The sequence below is a fragment of the Bidens hawaiensis genome, unplaced genomic scaffold (genome assembly GCF_021521415.1).
Source record: "Bidens hawaiensis isolate Kalapana, Puna unplaced genomic scaffold, B.hawaiensis_p1.1 tig00002338_1, whole genome shotgun sequence".
NCBI lineage: Eukaryota > Viridiplantae > Streptophyta > Magnoliopsida > Asterales > Asteraceae > Bidens > Bidens hawaiensis.
The window spans coordinates 708444-733155 of record NW_027491126.1 but is presented as its reverse complement, the minus strand read 5'-3'; the positions used below and the strand labels follow the sequence as shown (position 1 = coordinate 733155).

The 24712-nt window shown below is 34.7% G+C and overlaps 2 protein-coding genes and 1 pseudogene across 2 annotated transcripts; all 3 read left to right on the top strand.

Annotated features, from left to right (window-relative positions):
* The first annotated feature begins 1034 nt into the window (after window positions 1-1034).
* Window positions 1035-1469, top strand: LOC143618661 (uncharacterized). The gene has a single exon (XM_077090776.1). The coding sequence runs from the start codon at window positions 1035-1037 to the stop codon at window positions 1467-1469; it is 435 nt and encodes a 144-aa protein (XP_076946891.1).
* A 13628-nt stretch (window positions 1470-15097) lies between these two features.
* On the top strand, window positions 15098-16706 carry LOC143618074 (transcription factor PCL1-like; annotated as a pseudogene).
* A 5006-nt stretch (window positions 16707-21712) lies between these two features.
* Window positions 21713-24466, top strand: LOC143618734 (laccase-2-like). Its single transcript, XM_077090831.1, has 5 exons — window positions 21713-22043; window positions 22133-22284; window positions 22375-22619; window positions 22699-22830; window positions 23248-24466. The coding sequence occupies exons 1-5, from the start codon at window positions 21930-21932 to the stop codon at window positions 24330-24332; spliced, it is 1728 nt and encodes a 575-aa protein (XP_076946946.1). The 5' UTR covers window positions 21713-21929; the 3' UTR covers window positions 24333-24466.
* The last annotated feature ends 246 nt before the right edge of the window (window positions 24467-24712 follow it).

The following is a 24712-nucleotide window of genomic DNA, read 5'->3' as shown; positions in this document are numbered from 1 at the left end:
GTATGGTAATGAACTTTGACTAATGCCATACAAAGAACAAATGATTCACAAAGAAGTAACTAGAAATACTGCATGGCAAAAGGAGATGAAGACGAGTTAGACCAGAAAAGAAGAAAAATATAAACAATAACCAATTTACCAGTTGGCTTGAATGGGTGTTTTAGTTGATGAAATGCACAAAATTGGCGAAATACCCAAACATGAAGCACACATTTTCACACAAAAAGGATAGGCACAAAGACATCGAATTGACTAGAAGAAGTATAGACAGACTCAATACCATTCAATTACTACTCGCAAGCTGCTTATGAAGGATGCATATTATATCTCCTCAAGAACGAAACAACATTCTTACATGGTGAATTAATGTAGAAGTCTATGTAGAGCAACCTGAAGGTTTCATGAAACCAGGAACGGAAAACAAGGTTTACAAATTGATGAAAACATTATACAAGCTTCGCAAATCTAAAGATTATTTTTATTCTAGCATACTAATAAATTAAAAAAGTAGGTTGGATGCGTATATATGTTGGTGTTGGAGGTAAAAATGCATTTTTGAAAGAATGGATAAAAAACTTATATGACTTGCTAACTATGCCTGCATGAGTGCATGTCAGAATAATGAGTTGTAACATTACGAACAGTCTTATAAAGTTACACTATATATACAAACTTTATTACTTTTCAACATGAGGCCTCAACCTGTTATTTTTGCTAACTACATGACCGGTTATAACCTCCTAACTTCTATTAATTTTATTATGATTTCACCAACTAAACTAATATATTAACCAAATACTACTAAATAGATACAATAATTTCTTACCAATTATCTTAACCTGATAAAGTGTTCTATTTTAACGTTGAAAAGTATTACAGAAAATATAATATTAAAGTAAAACAGCAGATTCTTCTAGTCTAGATAACGGCAAATGGAGGATATTAGTTGCAGGCCAAGTTACCATATATATATAGTAAACCCTAAACATCTTCATTCCTGAGTTGACCACCGTGATTTCATCCTCTTTGTCCCGATGGAAGCAGATAACTCGGTCCCTGAAAGCTCCGATGATGCAATAACCGATGAAAGTTCGAATCAAACAAGCGTAGCAGCTGGTAGATCATATGAGTGCAATTTTTGCAAAAGAGGCTTCACAAATGCACAAGCACTTGGAGGCCATATGAACATCCACCGGAAGCACAAGGCTAAGCTTAAAGAATCCTCTTCCTCACCACCATCAAACCCCGCTGGTGCCGCCACCATGGGCAACCTGTTTTCGAGTTCTCAACATGGGCAAAATAAACCACTTCCACTTTTTGGTGAAGGGTTGTCTGATTCAAGAAACGTTCATCAAGAAGATACAACGGTTGATCCGCCATCATCAGTGCCAGAAGTTGATCTTGAGCTCAGGTTAGGGCATAACCAAACGCCACGAAACAAGATTTCAACAACAAGGAAGTTCTTCTAATTACAGATTTATGTTCTTGTCAATAAATTCTGAATTTTACTTGGGATATATAAATGACCATAAAATTCTTTTGTCGTGTTTCTAAAGATTTGTTATTAAGATCGAGTTCTTATTTTTTTTAAATCATTCTTTTGTTCATATTGGATGGATCGAAGTAGATCCACTGATAATAAAGAAAAATTGTTGAACGAAAAATGAACCTTGCTTAATGATCAGTTGATATCTTAAGGTGTTGATTCATGTTTCAATTTTATAGGTTTGATGCTAATTGGTTATATATGCTCTAGAGTTTTGATTGTTTCAAGTTCATTCTTTTAATTGATATAATTAACTATGTTCTAGAGTTTTGATTCGTGTTCCCTATGAGTTTGATGTAATTATTGGTTGTATATGTTCTTGAGCTTTGGTTCAAGTGGTTGCACATGAACAATATAGCAATACTGCAATACCAATAACACTTATGTGGCTTGGTATGATCAGCTTAATATTCAGTCACACTGGAGATATCTTATCAGTTTTCATGTAGTTTTATAATTAATAAGGCGAGATATCTATAGGACTTAATTAGGGTAAAATCCAGAAAGATGATTTGTTCCTGAAGGTGACGATCTATGCCTAAATTTCATATATGCTCGAATGTCCATAGATTTCGATGCTATGATCACAAGTGTCATCCTGCTACATTTGAATTTGCATGTAATTGTAGAATGTGCGTGTGATAGAATATGAAAATTAGATTAATTAAAATAGGAAAAACAAAGGATAGATAGCCTGATTCGAGATAGGCAGATCTCCAAATACCAAAACACGATAATCAAAATACTCGACAAAGAAAAGAGATGACTATATGCCTATTTATTCTTGTGGATTGCTAGAAGTTCCCCCTTTATTTTAGCCTTTGAAATAGTTGCTGAAATTAGACCTAGAAATAATTTGGGGTAATTTCTTAAGTTAAGCTTGAAGACATTTGATTGAGAGAATCAATTTGGAATCCCATTTTTATAACTATTCCATTGACTCATTCAATTAGGTTCCCATCAGAGAGTTACATGGATGGTTTAACAGTTTGAAGGCACTGAGAGGGGCGGTTGTTTATAGGGCCACGTTTTTTTAATGTAAAACCCTTTTAGGAGATTGTGGATTTATCGTGGGTTAATATAAGGTATGTATGAATATGGCCTTGAATACTTCTTTTGGTGTAACTCAACATGAAGGTTTTTCTCATAATTTAAAAGCTTAAAATTTCTTCAATCAAACAATGTTTTTATTGAGTAGACGCTTTTTCTAAACAACTTGAAGCTAAAAGTTTTTAAAAGCTCATCGTCAAATATAACGATATGTTTGGTAGTAAGCTTTTAAGAGCTTTTAAAGCTACTTGCTTCAAGAAAAAACTCATATTAAAAAAAAAACGAAAAAAAAACAACTGTGTTTTGTTTGAGAAGATCGAAACTTTTAGGTTATGAGAAAAAACTTGAAGCTAAAAAGCTACAAGCTATTATTATTTAAAATTTCACAAGTTTGGTGCTTGAACTCTTATTCAAAACCAACTATCTTATGACTTTTTAAGAGGCAAACAACTTTTTCACACATTAATATTTTTTTATAATTAATTACATCATAAAAATAAACATCTTATTCTCTTTAATTTGTGTATGGTATATTGTTATACTTCTTTAACTTTAAAAAATTAACATATTATGTGAAAGCTGGTTAAGATCAGCAACAAGTCGAGCCAGGCGAGCTCGGGTCATGTGTAAGACCAAATTATGGTCAGAACGAGTTGATGCAAAAAGGGTTAATCTAGTTCGTTTCGTGTTGGTACGATTTTGAGTCGAAATGGGTCAGGTCAGAACAGGTTTCAGTTTAGAACAATGTTGGGTCGGAACGAGATTCAGATCAAAACAGGTTGGTTTAAAAAATTATATATTTAAAATTACTATATATTTCAGCTTTTCTTCTTGATTTCGCCACCTATTACATTGCCTTTGCACGAATTACATGTCTACATTCGAGTTATATGCGCATTATCATCGGGTGAATCATATATCGACACTGATATATTGTGTTGTTGATGTTAGGTTGCACGCCCACTCCACCGCACTGCCCAGACACCCAACTAGTTATATTAAAACCTCAAGGAACCCTGCCAAACACCTAAATATTTCTAAAAAAACTACAGCTACCAGATTTCAACCAACAATCACCAGCTAGTTTTACCAAATATACCCACAAACACCATTTACAGTGTAATTTATGTGCATGAGTTGATCTAACATGAGTTAGTTGCTCTCTTATACATAAACATATATGCCGATATAAACCCTAGCCCAACACAAATGTAATCAAAGCAAAGAGCATCTACGACAACAAACCTTCACAAAATCGTCACATATCATTGTATCACCTCCACCTCAATCTAAATTTTTCTCAAAAATCCCAATTCTATTTCTAAACAATAAATCTTCACATCTTCACCTGCTTTTACAATTAATTTTAATTTTTATATATGTAATCAAGTTACTCTATACTAAATAACTTTTTATATTTCATATATAAAATTAAACTTTGTATATATACACACCAAATGATCATAATATTTCAGTTTCATCTTAAACCAAGTATAAAATAAAACAAAAGATGTCAAAAACACGGAAATTTGCTAAGAAAATGTCATTTAAAGACAAATTACCCTTTTCAAATAACTAAACTTCTACAAAACGGTTCGGTGTTCGAACCCACTTGTCTTCTACGCAAATGTTTCAATTTTCGTGAACATTTGGGTTTAATAATTGAGCTTTTACATCATCACAGGTTAATCCGGTGGTCAAGGGGTTAATTATGCCATAAGGCTTCCCTTCTGGGAGTCTCAGGTTTAAATCCAACAAGTGCTTGTCATTAAAGGGGGAGAACACCATTGCTCTATGATCGAATTTAGGTAAGGAGATTTTTGTGAGTGTTATAACCCTTTAGGATAAACGCCACCGCCACCAAGCTAATACCATTCTAAATAATAATAATAATAATAATAATAATAATAATTATTGAACTTTTACAGAAGTGTCAAACCAACTTGCATTTTATATTTTATAAATAGTCAAACATGATTAAGTGATAGCATCCACCATACAAAAAAGGTCAACATTGTTTAGCGTAATCTTTACAAAATTGTTATGCATGTGTTAATTGTTAAACCAGGTCATACAGGTTAAGCAGGGTATAGCTACTAGTGTAGCCAAGTTGTAAATGTGTTAAATAGGTCGTAGATAAGTTAACGAGTTGTGATAAAGTTGTAAACGTGTAAGCAAATAAACTTTTCAAGTCTTAAATACATTAGAATGTTGACCGGCCATCATGTTTAGTTTTAATACAACTTATACACAGCCAGTTTAACATTTATTATGATAACTCCCAAGTCACAAACTAACACTTAATATATTAATATCAAAATATATTGTCAAATCTTAACGTCCAATCCAGTCCGGTTTTACACTGCTTTCAGAAAAAGTTGTAAACCAGACGATTTGAAACCGACCAAAAGTTATAAAACTTTAAAACCAAACCAATGACGAGTTCGAGGGTTTTAAACCAAGCCGTGAACACCTCTAACCCCTAGCATGCACTAAAAAAAGACAGAATGACTTAATTTTCCACGGCCCATTTAACACGTTCTCATTTTAACTAAACTATTCTATTTGACCCATTTAACCCAATTGAATAAAAACCATAATCAGGACCAACCCATCAATAATAAAATGTGTCAAACTGCCACATCTACTTATCAGACAATAAAAAATAAGAGCATAGTCAAAACAAATATCACAGATTGTTTACATACCAGCATATTTACACACCAGCACATAATCAAAAAGAAAAGTTATTTAAACGATAATTTAATTTTAAGGATCCTCTTATCCGACAATGCTGACTAATAAGATGATCGAAACACATTCCTGCGCGCCTTCGGGTTAACTTTTATGATCGTTTGATATGTTTTTTGCGACGCCTTACATCCCGTCGCTTGGGCTTTTCTTCTTTCTTTAACTTTTTTTCGTATTCTTCTTTATGGGAATGACGATTATTATTACGTGATGATGCATATATCCTTCCATTGCTTTTACTGTCAAATTACAAAACCGTTAGAAACGTATATCAAGTGTAATAAATTAACCAAACATGAGAGTCGTTCTCGTCCAAATTGACAAGGTAGAGATTGCACTTTTGATCCATTTACCTATGAACGAGTCGATTTGGAGGAGAACGACTCTCAGCAATTGCTCTTTGTCTATATAATGGTCCATGATATAATAATATTCTTACAGCCATTGCACAGATTAACAAATTAAAAAATTAAAATAGATAATTAGAAAGTGTAAAGAACCTGTGTCTAGAAACAGAAGTAGAAAGCCGTGCATGCGATCTCTGTTGGCGCTTTGGTGATCCCCTTCGCAATAAGGGAGGGGGTGAAGAAGACCTACTTCCGGAACTTGGGGATCTCCGACGGCTAAGATATGTGGTCCTACGCTTAATTGGAGGAGACCGATGACGTCGTGATGATGGATGTTTTCGAAATTGTCGCCTCATAGGCAATAGTGACCTGGCATGTACTGTAAGAGATTCAGACTGCATAGAGGAAGATGTTGTGGGCTGTGACTTGTAACGGTAAGAATAGGGGGTCCGGGACCTCAACCTTTGCCTCGCAGCCGGAGGTTTTCGATATTGCGGCCTCGTAGGCGATGGTGACCTGGCATGGACTAGTGGAAGAGATCCAAACTGCGTAGAGCAGGAAGAAGATGCAGTCCGCTGTGACCTGTATCGGTAAGAATAAGGGGTCAAGGACCTCAAACTTTGACTTGCAGGTAAAGGTGATTGTCTGTGTGAAGATGTAGGGGATGGGGACATCAACCTTTGCCTTGCAGGTAAAGGTGACCGTCTGTTTGAAGATGTAGGGGATGGGGACCTCAACCTTCGCCTTGAATGTAAAGGTGACCGTCCATTTGAAGATGTAGAAAATGGGAACCTCAACCTTCGCCTTGCACGTAAAGGTGACCGCCCTTGTGAAGATATAGAATGAGGAGCAAGGTGATTGTGATCCTCCGCTTGAAGATGTAGGGGGTGAGGAGCAAGGTGAAGATATAGGAAATGAGAAGCACGGTGAAGGTGTAGGGAATGAGGCACAAGGTGATTGTGATCGTCCGCGTGAATATGTAGGGGATGAGGAGCGAGGTGAAGTTGCAAGGGATGGGGATTGCAACTTACGCCTTGCAGAAGAAGGGGATTGTCCACGTGCACTTGCATCAAATGGCGACCGCACACGTGAGCCCCCTCGACGTGGTGTAAAAGATCGTCTTGAAAGAGAATGAGACCTCCTTTTAAGAGAAACAGAGTGCCTTAAGGGTTCTGGAGATGCTGATAAACGTCTTGACCTGATTGATATAAGGGTTATTAGATACATAAAGATTATTACAAAGTAAAAGGATTATTAAAATCATTTAACAATTATGGCTAAGATTTGGATGACTGCACACCTTGAATGACTTCTGGAATTAGTGGACTTGCTAATTGACCTCAAACGGGTACCTCTGCACAAGAAAAATAAAATAAACAGTAATATACTAAAAATCAATTGAAGCATGGTGGAAGAAAATATAAGAATATTTGTAATAATTATTGTAGAGTTGGAGAAAAATTAAGTGTTTATGAAGTATTGGCAGAAATATAACAGTTGAGTGGGCGTGTTTGTATACCTCTTTGAACGGTTCCTCTCATCTCTCCGTTTGTTGCTAAAAGATTGGGCGCGCCTCCTCGAGGGGGACTCCAGATTAGCGGCTTTCACATCATCAACCTCTCTTTCCTACAATAGTTTGAGAAATGAACATTAACCCATATAGTTGCAAAAGCAAGCCTAATGTCATGAGAAAAGTAGCATAAGTTTACTGAAAGTTATAATTTATAAAATACAAAAAGAAGCATAAGTTCACTAAAAATACATGTTTCTTTGTAGTTTCTTCCTCCTCGACATCCAAGAACCTTTTTGGGACCCAACTCCCATTCTGTTGGGCATTAACAAGATGTGTCCAAAGTTCCTTCATGAATTTCCTGGTATTGTTTTCCATAAATCCAGTAAGCAAACTTTGAATCTCTTTACGGTTAACTACCTGCATTCAACAAAATATGTGACATCTTACAAATCAATACGGATAAATATCTAGTGTTAAGTTTTAATTTTGGTTCGGCCATTTTAACTACTTAAGTCTAAGTTTAAAGCGTTATACCCTTAAATCATCATGGTTTCATGTTTTAATCATGTCCGTCCATAACACCAACTCTATTAGATTTTTTCTTTCAATTTTCATGAAATGACCAAAATAACCCTGTTTCTTAGTTTAGTTTTCATGGTTCAGTCCAAAAGAATTTACTAGACAAGGGTATTTTGGTCATTTAGTATAAACTAACACAAAAAATCTAACAAAGTGTTAGGGACGGAAAAGGTTAATGAATGTAACCATGGCTATTAAAAGGTGAAAAGGTTTTGGTTTTAGAGTCAATAAGTTAAAAGACCAAGTCACATGTATGAAAACACAAATATACTCAGATATGAATATCTAAAAAACATGAAATGCCCCAACTATCACTCTTGTGTTCACGTTTTATTAAGTCATGATATGTACGACCTCATTCCCTTCATCGGGTAAGAATGTTCAAAACCAATTCAAAATAATAAGATTGTATCATAAAATAAATATATATATATACTTTGTATTTTTTTTCTCACAAAAATCACACAACTTTTGGCACCTTAAATTTGAACAAAATTGTGAAATTATTTTAAACAAATTAAAACCGGTACATTCGGTTTTTTGGCTGACTAGTCTTTATTTTACGTGTCTTATATTTCTTATAAGAAAAAGAAAAAACAAAACAAAACTAGAGTTACTGGTTTCAAGCTGTTTTAATTAATTTCACATTTTTTTTTTCAAATTTAACATATAGAGTGGTTTACGATCTTTTTTTAACGTCGCTTATATTATTTATCGATCACAATCGTTTTTTAAAATCTGGATCTACCAGTTTCAAGCTGTTAAAAAACTCACAATTTTGTTAAAACTTAACATGTAGAGACATTATCATGCTATAAAAATAAAAAAAATAAAGGGACTATTGTGAGAAAAAAACAAGTATGTTAGGTTTTTTTTACCTATTTATGGTACTTGCCCAAAACCAACCAATTCAATATCAAAAGAACTTTTCTGGTTCCAAACCAAAATATGAGTAATTTATATATGATTTGTTACCCATGTCTAAAAATCCCCTTAGCAATAAAATATATGAGTAGAATAGTAGATTTTGTTGCATAATTATGGCGCAAATTGAGTTCTTGGTAAATGCATTGAGTTCTTAGTAAATCGCATAAAATAACATATTACCTCATCCTCCAAGAGGTCATAAATGAAGTTAATAAGAACTTCATCCTCAAATTTAAGAAGTTCAGTCACCTTGTGAGCTATCCATGGCCGCATGACATCCATGTTAACTTTTGTCATGTCCACCTATACACCAAACCGAAGTTTTATAATTAAAAACAAATTAGCAAATTGAATAGAACATAGCTACTAAAGCAATATTAATTTAACACAAAGTCATGATTCATGAGTAGCTGAAACGTCTGCCCCACACAAATGGCGGCCCCCCATGCATTTTAATCCCATAAGCCTGATGCACGCATCCGGTACGCCAAACATTTGTTAGTTAGAAAATACTATAATTAAAATTATTTAGAGATACTATTATTATTTGTTTAACTTTTAAACACTAGAATAGAAAAAATTCTAGTCATCCATGCCAGATCTGTTTATCGATGGCATTGTTTGTTTAGAAACCCAGACACATTGCTTAGTTGATGGTCAGATTTGTTCAATGGGATTTGAAAAAATACAGTCCAATTTGTTCAAATATAGGCCAACTACATAACCGCCTCATAATGCATAAGATAGCATTAGAGATAGCATCATGTGATGTAGGGATAACAATAAAACTCGAACCTGATGAGAAAACCGAAACAATTAATATAGGTTTGGGAGGGATTTAGGGAATGCCTAAACCTGCCTCAAATTTAAAACCAAGTTTTAAAGATACCTTCAAACTCAAACTATTTATTCTCCTATTATTATATCATCACAAAATTAATAAACCCATATTCTTGAATTGGACATACGGCCATATTGCCATGCCAAGAGTTGCAAAATTCCAATCCTGCATGGCAACATGATCTACTTTGTTTTCTCGTGTGTAATACAAAGAAAACTCAAAAAGTATGTTTACAAGAAAGAACGACTGTTATCAAACAAACAAACACAATTGTGTGAAAGTCAAAACACTCACCCGGCCTAAGAAACCGCCTGACATCTTCTAGGGTACGTTCTGATCGTATTATTATTCTGGTGTACGTGTGATTGAGGGTTTGATTGATTGTGTCGTTCGGCAGTATATATATATAAGGCGAGGCGATTGATTTTGCTATATCGACTCAATGATTTATAGCAATCCATTCCTTGTTTACAGGATTACGAATATCACGAGATCGCGAAGAATAGGGTGCAAACAAGCCGACTTTAGTTTTGACATATGATGAGTCTAAACTTCGACCATTCTCATATTTGGTTTCTTTATAATTTATTAATTAATTTATATATATTTTTTTAATTTTTTTTATATATTTTGAGAAAACATTTAAATAAACCTAAGCTTGGCTCAAACTCGTGTAGAGTACATTAAACGAGCCAACACTCAACTATGTATCTTATGCACGTACCGACAACACTCAACTATGTTGGAAATATATGAATTTACGAATGATTCAATTCAGTTAACCGAGGATACAAAAAATAACCAATAGTCTCTCTTCGATTAATTCGATTAACGGTGCCACTTGGCGCCTTATAAAAAACCCTACCCCATCCTACTACATTACCCCAACGAGAAATCGAAAGGGAAGCCAACAATTATAAAATGTCGCACATAAAATTTGTTATTAGGTAGTGCATGAATTATTGTGTATAACTACTCAGTTTAAAAATATGTAATGTCATCCAGCAGGATTTTTTTGGTTCAAAGCATGTTTTTCCAATTTGCAAATAACTGGCCGATTTATTATTTTTCAATTTATTTGCATGTAACCGGACCAATGACTTTGGCGGTTCCTAGTTGAACCGACCGGTCCCGTTTTCTAAAACACTGCTTTTATCTCAAATGATTCAAATAATTTGAATTTCCTTTGTAAAGAAAATCGAAATCGATGGACTATTTATTTATAAGTGAAGTAACTAGAAATAAAATGATTGCGAGTCAACCCGACCCGCTCATCTCAAAACTTATAAAAAGTGGTGTGCTTTAAATATCTATATTTGGCATACTAAAAACCGATCTTAAATAAACTTTTATCTTTGATTAAACTACTATGGAGCTTGTGAATTTTGTAACACACTTTTAGCCGGGAAAAGCTTAGTCATTCTTCTAGAACTAAAATAAATGAAGAAATGAAATCTAAGAAGAATTAGTTCATTGAAAGTTTTGGAACAGATACCAAAGATAAAAATGGATAATACATATATAGTTTAACACATTTTTTGTATTTCGAATCATGTCATCAACTCATCATTTAAATAAACTTGTTTGTTTCAATCCGTGTTGCACACAAGTACCTAACCTAGTCCAATATATAGATAGTCCAACACACACTTCACTAATACAATATTTTGTACCTTTTCAGCTTTCACACAAATGCAATATACAGGTAGTACAAGTGTACAACACACAAATATTAGTAAATTGCATTAGTAGAAAAAAGGTGAATTTATTACAACCAATGCAGTGGCTAGGACTTAAACTAGTGTTTGTACCATGGCAGAGTACTATTTTACCACTAGACCATTGTCTCTGTGTCTTTTTAATCCTATCACCTTTATAAACGTGAAAGTTTTCATAACTAATGGATAACAAAAAGATGAATATTCTCACTTTTTATAAAGATAACCACAACCCCAATTCCTTACATAATCGAACAATTATAGCTTTGATTCATCTATATTTTCAACTACCATTTCTGGTTCTAAACTCACCAAAAGTTGTAGTTTTTAAGAAATTCGCTAAGTTATTTCCCGATTTTTTAATTAATTGCAAGATATAGAGTAATGTAAGGTTGTCTGCATCTTACCCTCCTCAGACCCTACCATAGCTTTGCTATTGGTGGGATACACTAAGATGCATAGGATACAAAATGTTCTGTGACTTATTTCCACTGACCTTGTTTTTTAGAATATATAAATAGTTGTACTTCCTTCTGGCTTAAGGGGATTGTCATACTATCGTTACACTAGGCCGGCTTAATGTTTTGGAGGCCTAAAGCGAGATTTAAAATAGAGGCTATTAAAATCAGCAAGTTAATTCTAATATGTTATTTATCCTTCTGTGTTTATATTTTGCATAATGGGCCATTCTCGTTGGACTATTGAGCTACTTGAGATTATGAAACTCATGTGAACCTTTCACTTAATTTGTGAACACTTCATATTCTTTCATTTTTTAATGGGCACTAAAACCAAACACCAAACTAACTAAATATAAATTGAAACGAAATTAAATTGAAAAAGAAAAACTAAAACCGAAAACCAAATTAAAACCAAGTACCAATAAAACTAAAAAAAAATGAAATGAAACTGAAAAACTAAAACCGATAAATCTGAAACCAAACAAAAAACAACTGCAAAAACCAAAACGAAAAACTAAACCCATCTAAAACAAAACAAAATCGAATCGAAACGAAACTGAAACGAAACATCTTTATAAAAACTAAAACTTAACACAAACCAAAACCGAAATGAAACCAAAATAACAAATAACTATCATGAAACTTTGAAAAAAAACCCAAACCCCTTAAGGAACACTTGTATTATTATTATTAATAGTACAGTAGATTAGAATATGTCGAATATAATTTAATATAATTTTCAATTATTTTATTAACGAGAAATTATGAGAATGCATATTATTTATGAAAATAATTATTGTTTTAATAGTATAGTAGATAGATGTCACACTTTTCCTACCACAAGGTGAACTTAAAAATATATTCACTCGGGTCATAATTTTCCACTCTAGATTTTTATTGGGTTGGATCATCAAATTATTATTTTGTTATATATATAGTAATAGTAATTAAGAAGTTTGGCGACGTAACTACGTGGCCTCACGTGGTTGGTTGGCTTTCTGTTTGCTTTTAATTTGTTTTCGTTTTTTAATTTGCGTCGGTTTACCGTTGTAATACTGGTTTTTTTACCTTTGATACTGTCTAATGATTCCTGTCAAATTCACGTTAGCTCGTGGTCGCAAGCTAAGTTTTTCTTCTCGGCGAGTTTTTTTTTTGTTCATCGATTCCGGAAGAATTCGCGTTGGGTCACAGCCACAATGTGCACATATTTTTGGTTTTAGCCACAATTTTTTATGTAAATTTGTTAATTCCAGAGTACGTAAATAATGTTAAGAGCTAATAGTAATTGATTTAATAAGTTCAGGGGGTGTATGATTAGTGATGAGTGTGTAAAATAATATGTTTTTAATGTCTAATATCGTGTGTTTTAGCTATTTATATATACCAAACACGATTACTTTAAGTGTTGTTATGGTTGAAGGTGTTTGGTGCTTAAAACGAGTAAAAACGTCTATCATATATCATGTTATTTTATATTATTATTTCACACTTGAGTTAGATAGTTCTTGAAATTAAATATATAAAAGAAAAGAAACAATGTGTCACAGATCGTGACATTTGCACAATAAATGAAAATAATTAAAATCAAGTATTATCTTGGATATGATTGGTTAAAAATGTGTTATATTCTTTTATGCAGGAAAGCGTTTAATTGCAAGAATGGAGATATCATGTGACATTATCTCAAGTGAATAAGTGGATGCATGCTCTCACTAAAAGTTTATTATGTAGTCCACGGAATAAAAACAATATATCATCACGGACAAAACAATATATTGTTGGTGGGCTAAACTCAAGCCCATGTGATCACCTTATGAATTAAAATATTAAATAGAGCATATATCGACAACGAGAGGGGAGGCAGCCCTAGGGGGTGTGACGCAAGGCAGAAGGCCAACAACAGCAAATCAAAGGGCAGAAAGCCGCAGCCCTTGGCTGGGGTTGCACAAAAATCAAGAAGCTATAATCATGATCATGCAAGGCTAATATCGTTGTAACTTCCTCTATGTGAATGATTTATAGAGGTTAAGCACTCAATTTTGTTTGTTTGTATATTGGATCTGTTTATGTGATGAAAAACATTTAACAAATTGAAGTATTAGTTAATTAAACAGTTTGTTAGTGTTTTGAGTTCTTTCTTTACAACCACGTTCGGTTGATGACAAAACCTAGAAGCTGGTTGGGTGACTAAAGGGGGTTGACTTGATACTAGTAGACTGGGTAATTGAATTGTATAGGTTTGGTGACAAAAGCCTATCTCAATAGCCACTTTAACTAATTTCCAACATCATGTATGTGGTGTCTAATTAATCAAACGAGTTTTGTGTGAAACCTAGAACCTGGAACCCGGAGGAGGTTGCGTTTTCATAATATTGTTTTTAAATCAATCTTTCAAATTTTGCTTGACATCGTTTTTCCATTTTAGTTATAATTTTATATTAAAATAATCAAACAAATTTGTAATACTGACCACATGTTCCTCGTGGATACGATACCCTACTTACTTTAACTATTTAGTTTAATTGGGTTTTTGAATGACTAAAATGACGGTCATCAATTAGTAACTCCTCTGGTACCCTACTGGTACGCCAGGATCCGATTGGTCAAGAACATCGTAAGGTGCTGCTCTTCGCGAATCCCAGCATACCCCTGGTTGGGATGGGTAGGCCCACCACTTCACTTTCACTTAGGCCCGGGCCAAGTCAGTGGTGGGACCCTGTCGGGCTCCCCCACACCCCCACCAACAAAAAAAAAAACAAAAACAAAAAGACAAACAGTATGTGAGAGTTTCCCTTAATACGGCTCGAATCATTCTCAGATGCCCCGAGAGGCATCAATGTCATGAAAACTGGTACATTTAGCAACACCCTAAAAATCTGAGTTCATTTGAAAAATTATTTATAAGCCGAACTTTTTTTATTAATTTTTATTAATGATATTAACTTGGTAAGAACAGTTCTGAAGAGACATAACAGAAGTTGGAGATATTTATCATGTAACGATCCAAACAAAACATATAGTATATGTTATTTAAAACACACACTGTTATATATATAATAATTAAGATTCTTCAAAATGAAAAGGGGAATTTTATTAAAAAGTTGTTTGGATCGACATAGATATTTTGGGAAGAATCGAAAATGTGTGGGCAAGAGTTCCACGGTGGCATCTGGAATCAGATCCTGCACTTTTGCAACATTCTATTAATAAACAATCATTGTACTTCCATTTCCACCCCCGAAATATCTTCCAACACTTTCATTTTTTCACTCAAAATCCAACATTTCTTTTGTAAATTTAGGAATTGAGATCCAATTGATTGATTGAGATTGTGATCTACGTGACTTTTCTTTTGTTTGTTATAATGGGTGGTGAAATGAGAATCACTGACTACAATATTGTTGGTGGCAATGATGGTGGTGATGGTGATCAGGTTTTGGAGTGGGAGGATGGGTTGCCCGGCGTCAATGATTTAACGCCGTTATCACAGTGTCTTGTACCGGCGGAGCTCGCTTCGGCCTTCAGCATAGCGCCAGAGCCCCGCCGGAGCATGACAGATGTCAACCGCGCCTCTCAGAACATGCTATCGAGTCTCCGAGGGCAGTCGGTGAAGCAACCGACCGATAAGTTTAACGCCTTTAAGTCGTTTGGTGAATATAAAGACGAGACGGTTATCGAAGGCGATGAAACGGTTGATCTGACCGCAGACGTTTCAGATTCGAGGAAATTGAGGCGGGTTGATAGTGGTGGTCCTGGAGCCGTTGGCGGAGTCGGAGAGGAAACTGACTCGGCTTTGCGAGCCGATGACTCGTCGACTCGGGCGTCCAAACGACCCCGCCTCGTGTGGACTCCACAACTGCATAAGCGGTTTGTCGACGTGGTGGCGCATCTAGGAGTTAAAAACGCGGTCCCCAAAACGATAATGCAGTTGATGAATAGAAGGTTTGACGCGAGATAATGTCGCGAGTCATCTTCAGAAATACAGGCTTTATTTAAAACGTATGCAGGGGTTATCTAACGAGGGACCCTCGTCTTCTGACCACTTGTTCGCCTCAACTCCGGTTCCTCAGAGCTTACACGAGTTGAGTGGCGGTGGGAACGGGAACAGTCACGCTCCGGTCTCGTTCCCAATGCCACACCCACCGCAAATGATGCCCCGGATGGGGCATCATCCTGGGGGTGGTGTATACAATAACAATGGGTTTGAGTCGCATTCTTTTTCATATAATATGATGATGCAACAAAGAGACTGGTCCGGGAATAAATTTGTCCCGTATCAGCACCATATGAACAATAAATAGACACGAATAAATATTGGTCACGTCTAATTATTCACGCGAGAACAGAGGTGAAGTACTTGTCCATATTGGAACTGAAACATTGATGTAATAATAATGTGTATGTACTTGAGATATCTGAATCTGTGGGTGCATCTGTTTTGTAACCACTAGGTACTTTAGTTTGACATTTTGAAGTCAACTTGATTGATCCATTCTTCTTAATCCAATGGCTCAAGTACATACAAATTTGAACTATTCAGTGTTACAAACTCCATGAGTTGAGTTAATGTTAAAATGTAGCATAAATGGTTATCATAAGAGTGACTGAAACTACTCTAATATATGGTTAGTTGTTGCTTTTGTTAATCCTTCAACCATTTGTTTTTTAAGAAATTATGAAATGTAATAAAACTTCGTTTTTCGTCTTTACAAGTTGTGTAGAGTACGTTTTGAAAAATCTAATGGGCTTAATGTGTCCTTGCCGGTCTGTAGTAATCCGGTTACTTGTGGTAGATTTTGTATGTTTTCAACTGGAAAGTTGCTGTAAGTCTTTGGTAAAATGAAGATCGATCGGCAGGCCAAGTTGACCTTTGTCTAGCATAATTCATAGCCATGAATTGCAACATATAGATTAATAGTATGTGTAGATAATTGAAGGTGCAAAGGCCTCACATATCTACCTGATAAAAGGCACAAATATGCGCACACCCTATAGAAGCAAGAGCAATAAGAATAATAAATAAATAAACATATACTGTACTTTAAAGGTATATATGAAATCTAAATATAATTTAAAAACTAATATAATTAGCAATTAAAAATCATCTAACCAATACCAAAAATTTTAACCTTTTAAAATTCCTTTAGTGTCTCCGAAGTTATGAATACGTGAGGTGGGTGGGTGGGTGGGGGGGGGGGGGGGGGTTGAAGCCTACAACTAAATAAAAGAAAGTAGCCTAAATCAAAAACTCAAACTAATCGAAAAGAATAATAATAAAAAAAACCAAAACTAAACATAAAAGAAGACAATTACAGGTGGGAATAAAAACAACCGTTGGGAGTATTATGAATTTTGTTCGTTTTCTAATATGTTACAACTTTTAATTTCGATATTTAATTTGATTTGTAGCAACTTGCAACACATCAATAGAGACTTGTAACTTGTTCCTAGGGGTTCTATCATATGTTTGTAGCTTGTTCCTAGGATTTCCATCCATAATTGATTCAGTTAGTTTAATGTATGTTTGGTGGATTATTAACTAAGAGATTATGTAATTGATTCAATTAGTCTTACATGTTCTTACAAACTTTATTGAAATAAAACCCCTAAAAGATTATATTAACTATAAGATTAAACAAATTGATTATTAACAAAATGATTATGTAACTGAGTCAAAGGTTGTCATTGTAGTTGTTGGATCTGCATGCCCAAAATACAACATATATTCAACTGGCTATTAACATATGATACTTTGAAGGTCACACACTAAACAAATTATCCAACACACATTTAATATGATTAAATAACAAAACGCGTCAAGAGTTCAAGACTAGTAATGCACATATTTATTATTCGTTTATATTTATAATGTATTGATAAATATTGATTTATTACCATCGCAAATAATCTTGTAATCAACCAATTACGTATTAATCTAGTCAGTTAATGTTACGAACCTTGTTCGTTAATCAAATGGTCCAAAGAAATTATATAGAAACCAGAATAGAAATCGTAGATTTTTGGAAGAGACTTTGATTGATCAAATCATAATATTTTTATTCTTCCTCATTAACTTCGGAAATGATCCTTAAATAAGGATTACAAATAAACAACCACTTAGAACGTGACTCCTAAGTTGTTGTTGAAACATGGTGAACATGGGAGAGTTTAACCACCCATTATCCATCCTTAACCAACTCAACAACATGATTAATTAAAAATAACATGACATAATTAATAAAAACAAACGAATGACTTGTTCCATAAACACATAAGGTTGGCACATAACAGTTAATTAGTATCTAATTTAGATTAATCATGCCATCCTATTTTAATTAAAAACTAACTATTTAGTTCATACTTCATATCTTGTTAAGGTTTAACTTTTGACCAGTTAAGTTAAAATGAAACTTGATACAAGATGTATTGCATAAGGTAGAAGTTCACACTATCTTGTGGAAGAAGAAGGTGGAAAACTATACTAATTAATTTGTTTAACATACGCAGGATCCCGCCCTTTATGAGGCCCGATTCATGAGCTTAATGATCTCATCTCTTCACTTTAGGAAGAGGAACATGAGCTTGGTAATCGACCTCAACGTTTGATGTTTTTTTTTTGTTAAAAATAAATATTATAATAAAATTTGTTAAATAACTTTTTTGATATATGGCTTATTTGTGAATTTAATAATAGTAATAATATTAAAATAATAATCAATTTGTTTAAGCAGAAAAGGATAATGAAATAAAAAGATTTTTTTTTGGAAATCCGCCACAAATACAAAACTGGACGGATATTAATTCGTCGGTATTCCGTTGCAAATGTTAAATTTTGTGGGTGAATTAAGAAGTTGGACTGAAAGAATATCCGGAAGAATTACCAAGGAAATTTCGTCGTAAATGGCCGTTTCTAACGGAATATTCCGTCACTAACTCGAGTTTCTTATAGTGAACATCCACACGTGATGTCAAAAACGTTGTAGGTAATCAATAACTAAATATCTCATCAGTGATCCGATTCCCATCCGAGTATCAATGATGGTTTAGCGTGATAACCACCTTTAGCAACATATATCAATCGGTGAACGTCATTCTCTTTTAATGGATTGGCTTTTCTGACGTTAAATCTTTTTAATTACAAAAAATATGATATCAGATTCCAATATTTAAAGATACCTATTTTAATCAATTAAGGATTTAATTTGCTTGTTCATATGTGAAGGGTTAACACCCTAGAAACGGCATCCACACCCATGACAGAGCATCGATGTAGAGAAGACAAGTAAAACATCGACTCACTAAAGACAAGAATAGTTGTCACATCTAGAAAAGGACAGTCCTTGGATGTGGTCAACCGTTAGGAATAATAGTACGATTGTATATGCTGAATTGTGCTTATAAATAGCTTGTATACTTGTAACAATGCTCATTATGATCCATATCAATAAACAAACACTCTTTAACTATGTGTTGGGAACCTGGATTATTTAGAGAGTCGTGTGAAAACTTTTTAGATTAAAAATTATTTTGGTGGTTCTCCAAAATACTTTAATCGGATAAACTCTAAGACAAGAATTTAGTATGAATATGTGAAGAAGATGAACCATAGAGACGATCAATTGAGAAGAGTGTCATCTATATATACATATGCAGGAGCAATTAGATGTGGATTACTGCATCAGACAGTAATAATTCAAATTTTAATTTTTAATTAATATGCCTCCAAAATAATTCTTATGATTATTTGTTACATAATCATAAATTATATTTCCAGTGAATTTTTAATTAAGCAATCTTAACCCTAGCCAGGGGCTCTGCCCCTTGGACCCTGTTAGGGGCTGGCACCCCTAGGATCCCGCAAACCGAGGGCAGCGACCCCCGTTCGTTAGAGGCTTCGCCCCTAACATCATAGTAGACTAAAGCAAGCGTGCACTCCACACATCCCGAACTTGCTTAATGTTTATCATGGTTACATTGATCAGCCAATTAATCCAATTACACTAAAATACTAACGCTGTGTGTTTTATCATTACTCTCATATAACTCTCAAATATCATTCATAAAATCCATCCATTAGAGTCGATCTTCTATCCGGCTAGGATTTGCTTTAACATTAGAAAACTTTCCATACAACAAACTTCAACCTTCAAATACATACCTCCTATTTGTATATCTCGGTTTTCACCATTTTTAAATTTGGAGTGATGCATAACATTTGGGTTTCCTTCCATAGGACCATATCATTATTTGATTACTTTTGCTTGAAAAGAGGGTGGGTACGATGTCATATTCTTTGTTATTTGAGATGGAAGTTGCTAAGGCCCCTATTTGGTTGGGTTTACGCCATCACGACCTAACCAGTCTAACCCTACACCATTCATCATTGGTTCCATGCTTTTGTGAATAAAGAAAATAGAAGATTTGATTGGCTAACAAATCTATTCGTTTATTTTCTTGATTAACAAGACTAATAGTTGAACTCCAACTGTAAGTTTTATCTTTTATTTTTCTTGTATTTGCCATATCCAACTATATCTCACTTTTCCCAAAATGCCATCTTAACTTTTTGTTATCCTTTTTTCATTTTTGAGAAGTTTTATGGAAATTATAAGGTTTTCTTTTGTGATAGGGATAATGTGTGATGTTTTTTGGATTGTCTATTGATGATGAAGCTAGGGCAAACTAAATGATGACATTATAAACTAATTCCGTACCGAATTCTCACTCAATGAAACGATGTTCACTACTTATGAAGATGCAACAAAGCAACACGTACATATAGTAGACGAGCCAACATGATAATTCCTAACACCACCTTAAACATGGTACACATTATGGGCTGGTAGCTAACGCGACCCGTTTATTAAACATATCAACCCCGAACATGACGAATTAAATACATGTGTTAACCTACTTATAAGTTTTAAAAGGTTCACATTTAGATCTTAAAGATGGAACATGTCAAAAATTAAAGTATCACTCATTCCGTCCCTTTTTTAAGTGTCATGGTTTGAAAAATATAAAGTTTAAGATAAATTGAATGATTATTTTTTTTTGCTAACCAAATGACAATAATGCCCTTGAAAATTGGGTTTATCAATATTTTTTATTAATGTTAGTTGTGTTTGTTTAAGGGTAAATTTTGAAATTGTCTAATAAATTTTGAAAGTGAATATTTATAATGGGACAAATAAAAAAGAAAATATGAACACTTTTAATGAAACGAATGGCTAAAACTATTCATTTTTAAGTGAAATTAATTACCCACCTTTAAATCTTCATTTCCGACTATTTTATTTCATTAGTTCTAACTAGTGATTCTCCCATCATTTCCATCCGGCTCCTCTAATCTCGAACTAAATACACAATATTAAGTTTGTTGATTGAAAATGAGAGAGAAGAAAAATAATTAAAAAGATACCATTTACAAAAATATTCATTTAAGCTTTGAGTTGTTGGTTGATTAACTTGTTATTAAATCACTAGATATTACTCACTTTTGCCAACGGATATTAATGAGTCGACCCGAAACACAACATAAACACGACTCTATTTTAAGTGTGCCCAACACAATACGACACAAATAAATATATGAGTTGGGTTTACGTTCACCTATTTTCGACCTCGAAACAACTGACAACCCTAGATTCATTGCATGCTCTTTAACCACCTACCTTTTGTTGTTAGAGGTTCCTTTCTGAAACTGTCACCGATGGTGATCATATCTTATTAATGGGTTTGATTGTTACAGCCACGATATATATCCTAATGGTTAGTAGCAATTGACAAGTTTCATCCCTTTAAACATATATGCATAACTCTTTGTACAACATGACAAAAATGCTATATAAATATAAGAAATTATCACTAATCATAAGCCTTTGAGGGAATTTTCCAATACTAATCATACCTTATCTAAAATACTAGTAGAAAAGATAGAATGTCATATAACTAAGGTGACACCAACAAAAGAAAATATGTCTCTCTCAAAACCCTAAACAAGGGCAAAATAGTCAACCAGATGAGTTGACGACAGTTGAATATAAGTCAAAATCAGATAAATTGACTTTAACACCACTCTATGGCTCTATTGGTCCACATGCAGTAGGTAAGTATATGATCATACATCCCTATAAAAACAATAACTCTCCAACATATTCAAACCATCATTCCACTTATTACTAAACACAATCAGCATGGGTGTACCATCAACTTTCTTGCCTGCTATTTTAATCATCTCATGCTTTATGTGCTTCTGCCCTGATCTGGCAAATGCTGCCACCGGCGTTACCCGACACTATAAGTTTAACGTAAGTCTATTTCGATGTAAAAGAATACACATAATAAAAAAACTATACTTTACAGGTGTGATGTTTTACAAAACTTTTATGGTTTTTAGATCCGGTTGCAAAATGTGACGAGATTGTGTAATACGAAAAGCATAATAACCGTCAATGGGAAATTCCCGGGGCCAAGGATTATTGCTAGGGAAGGCGACCGGTTGGTGATTAAAGTTGTCAATCATGTCCCGAACAATATCAGTATCCATTGGTATGCATTTGGTTTTCTTTTATAAAATGTTGACAAAATAAACCGAGTTTGAGTTCAATGACACGGATTTGAAATGCTTGATGAGGGCAGGCATGGAATTCGACAACTTCGGAGCGGATGGGCTGACGGGCCAGCATACATAACACAATGCCCGATTCAAACAGGCCAATCATACGTTTACAACTTCACCATTATCGGACAGACAGGCACACTTTGGTACCATGCCCATGTTTCATGGATTCGAGCTACCCTTTATGGGCCGATTATTATTCTCCCTAGGCTTAACACTTCATACCCTTTTGTTAAACCTTACAAGGAAGTCCCAATTATCTTTGGTAATTGACCAAGCCTCGTTTATTAAATATATGAGCCAATGCGGTTCTCTTTGGCTAAACAAAGTTGTTTGATTAACAGGAGAGTGGTGGAAAGCCGATACAGAAGCGGTGATCAACCAGGCCCTTCAGACCGGTGCTGGCCCTAACAATTCAGACGCGTATACTATTAACGGGTTGCCTGGACCGTTATACAATTGTTCTTCACCAAAGGGTACCTAGTTCTTTTTCATTATACATTTATACCATTTAACTAGCTAGAAGTGGAAATGGAGAATTGCTTTTTGAATTATAGTTGGCTTGGAAGAAAAAAAGTATTTATAGAGATGGTTTTTTACTTTTTTAAACATGTTGGTACATATATATATATATATATATATAGTACCTAAAAGAAATCCTAGTTGGACTTCACAAAAATTTATTTTTAATCTTTTTGAAGTCCATTTGTTCAAATAGAAAACTTCAAATATTCCCCATGTTTCAAAAACCACCTATAGACATTCTACAATCTCCTAAACCACCTAAAAACTTAAAATAAATATTGTGTGTGTTAAAATGGGTCATTTATATTTGTTATATTTTTCGTGTTGATCTTGTTAATTAACGAATTGAACCTTTAATCTATTCGCAGAAACATTTCGGCTTAACGTGAAGCCTGGGAAGACGTACCTTCTCCGTATCATCAATGCGGCACTCAACGACGAACTCTTTTTCAAAATTACAAACCATACGTTCACGGTTGTTGATGCCGACGCAACCTACTTGAAGCCGTTTGAAACCGACACTATCTACATCACACCGGGCCAAACAAGCAATGTTCTTCTAAAGACGAAAAATATCACCTCAAGTGCCCGGTTTTTAATGGCGGCCCGACCTTATTCCACCGCGGCTGCAGGAACTTTCGATAACACTACCGTTGTAGGTGTTCTAGAATACAACAATCATAACATGCAATTCTCTAATGCTTCTATTAAAGGGCTACCTCTACCACCACTCCCAGCAATCAATGCCACTTCATATGTAGCAAATTGGACCAACAAATTTCGCGGTTTGCAGCCCAGTAAAGTGCCACAAACTGTCGATAACCGTTACTTTTTCACTGTTGGGCTTGGGAGCGACCCGTGCCCGAAAAACCAAACATGTCAAGGGCCCAATGGCACCAAGTTTTCAGCCTCGGTTAACAACATCTCCTTCACATTGCCTACAACCGCGCTTCTTCAAGCGAGGTTTTTCGGGCAAACGAATAAAGTATTCGCTACCAACTTCCCAGCATTCCCGCTTAGCCAATTCAACTACACCGGGACTCCACCCAACAACACCAGGGTTACCCATGGCACGAAAGTGGTGGTGCTACCATACAACGCCACCGTGGAGCTGGTAATGCAAGGCACCAGCATTCTCGGGGCCGAAAACCATCCTCTTCATCTTCATGGTTTCAACTTTTATGTGGTGGGACAAGGCACTGGAAACTTTAACTCTGCGACTGATCCGGCTAACTTTAATCTTGTCGATCCGGTTGAAAGGAACACAGTTGGTGTGCCTGCTGGTGGGTGGGTGGCGATTCGGTTTCGGGCGGATAATCCTGGTGTGTGGTTTATGCATTGTCATATTGAGATTCACCTGAGTTGGGGGTTGAGAATGGCGTGGGCAGTGATGGATGGGAAGCTTCCGAACCAGAAGTTGCCTCCACCACCTTCTGATCTTCCAAAGTGTTGAATTTGACTCCAATTTTTCATGAGACTTTTGTTTCTTCGAGTTTCTAAAGAGTGATTGTGTTTCCATTCAATGTTTTCAATTTTTATTTTTCAGATGTGATGCACAATAAGAGATTGTTTTGTGAAATATATGTAAAGATATGTTTATCAGTTTATGATGTTTATGGCATTAACAAATATATGCTAATTAAACTTAGAAGGATAATATATGCAAATTTCAACACTTATTTGCTTAAACGGTGATTAGATTTTAATAATTCCGACTTTCATATACTGGCAGGAATTAATCTCAGTTCAAAAAATGTTTACATAGTCCCAATTATAGAAGTTATTTTCGCAAGCAATCCTTTGTTTACTAAAAAGTAACCACACTAGTTTTAT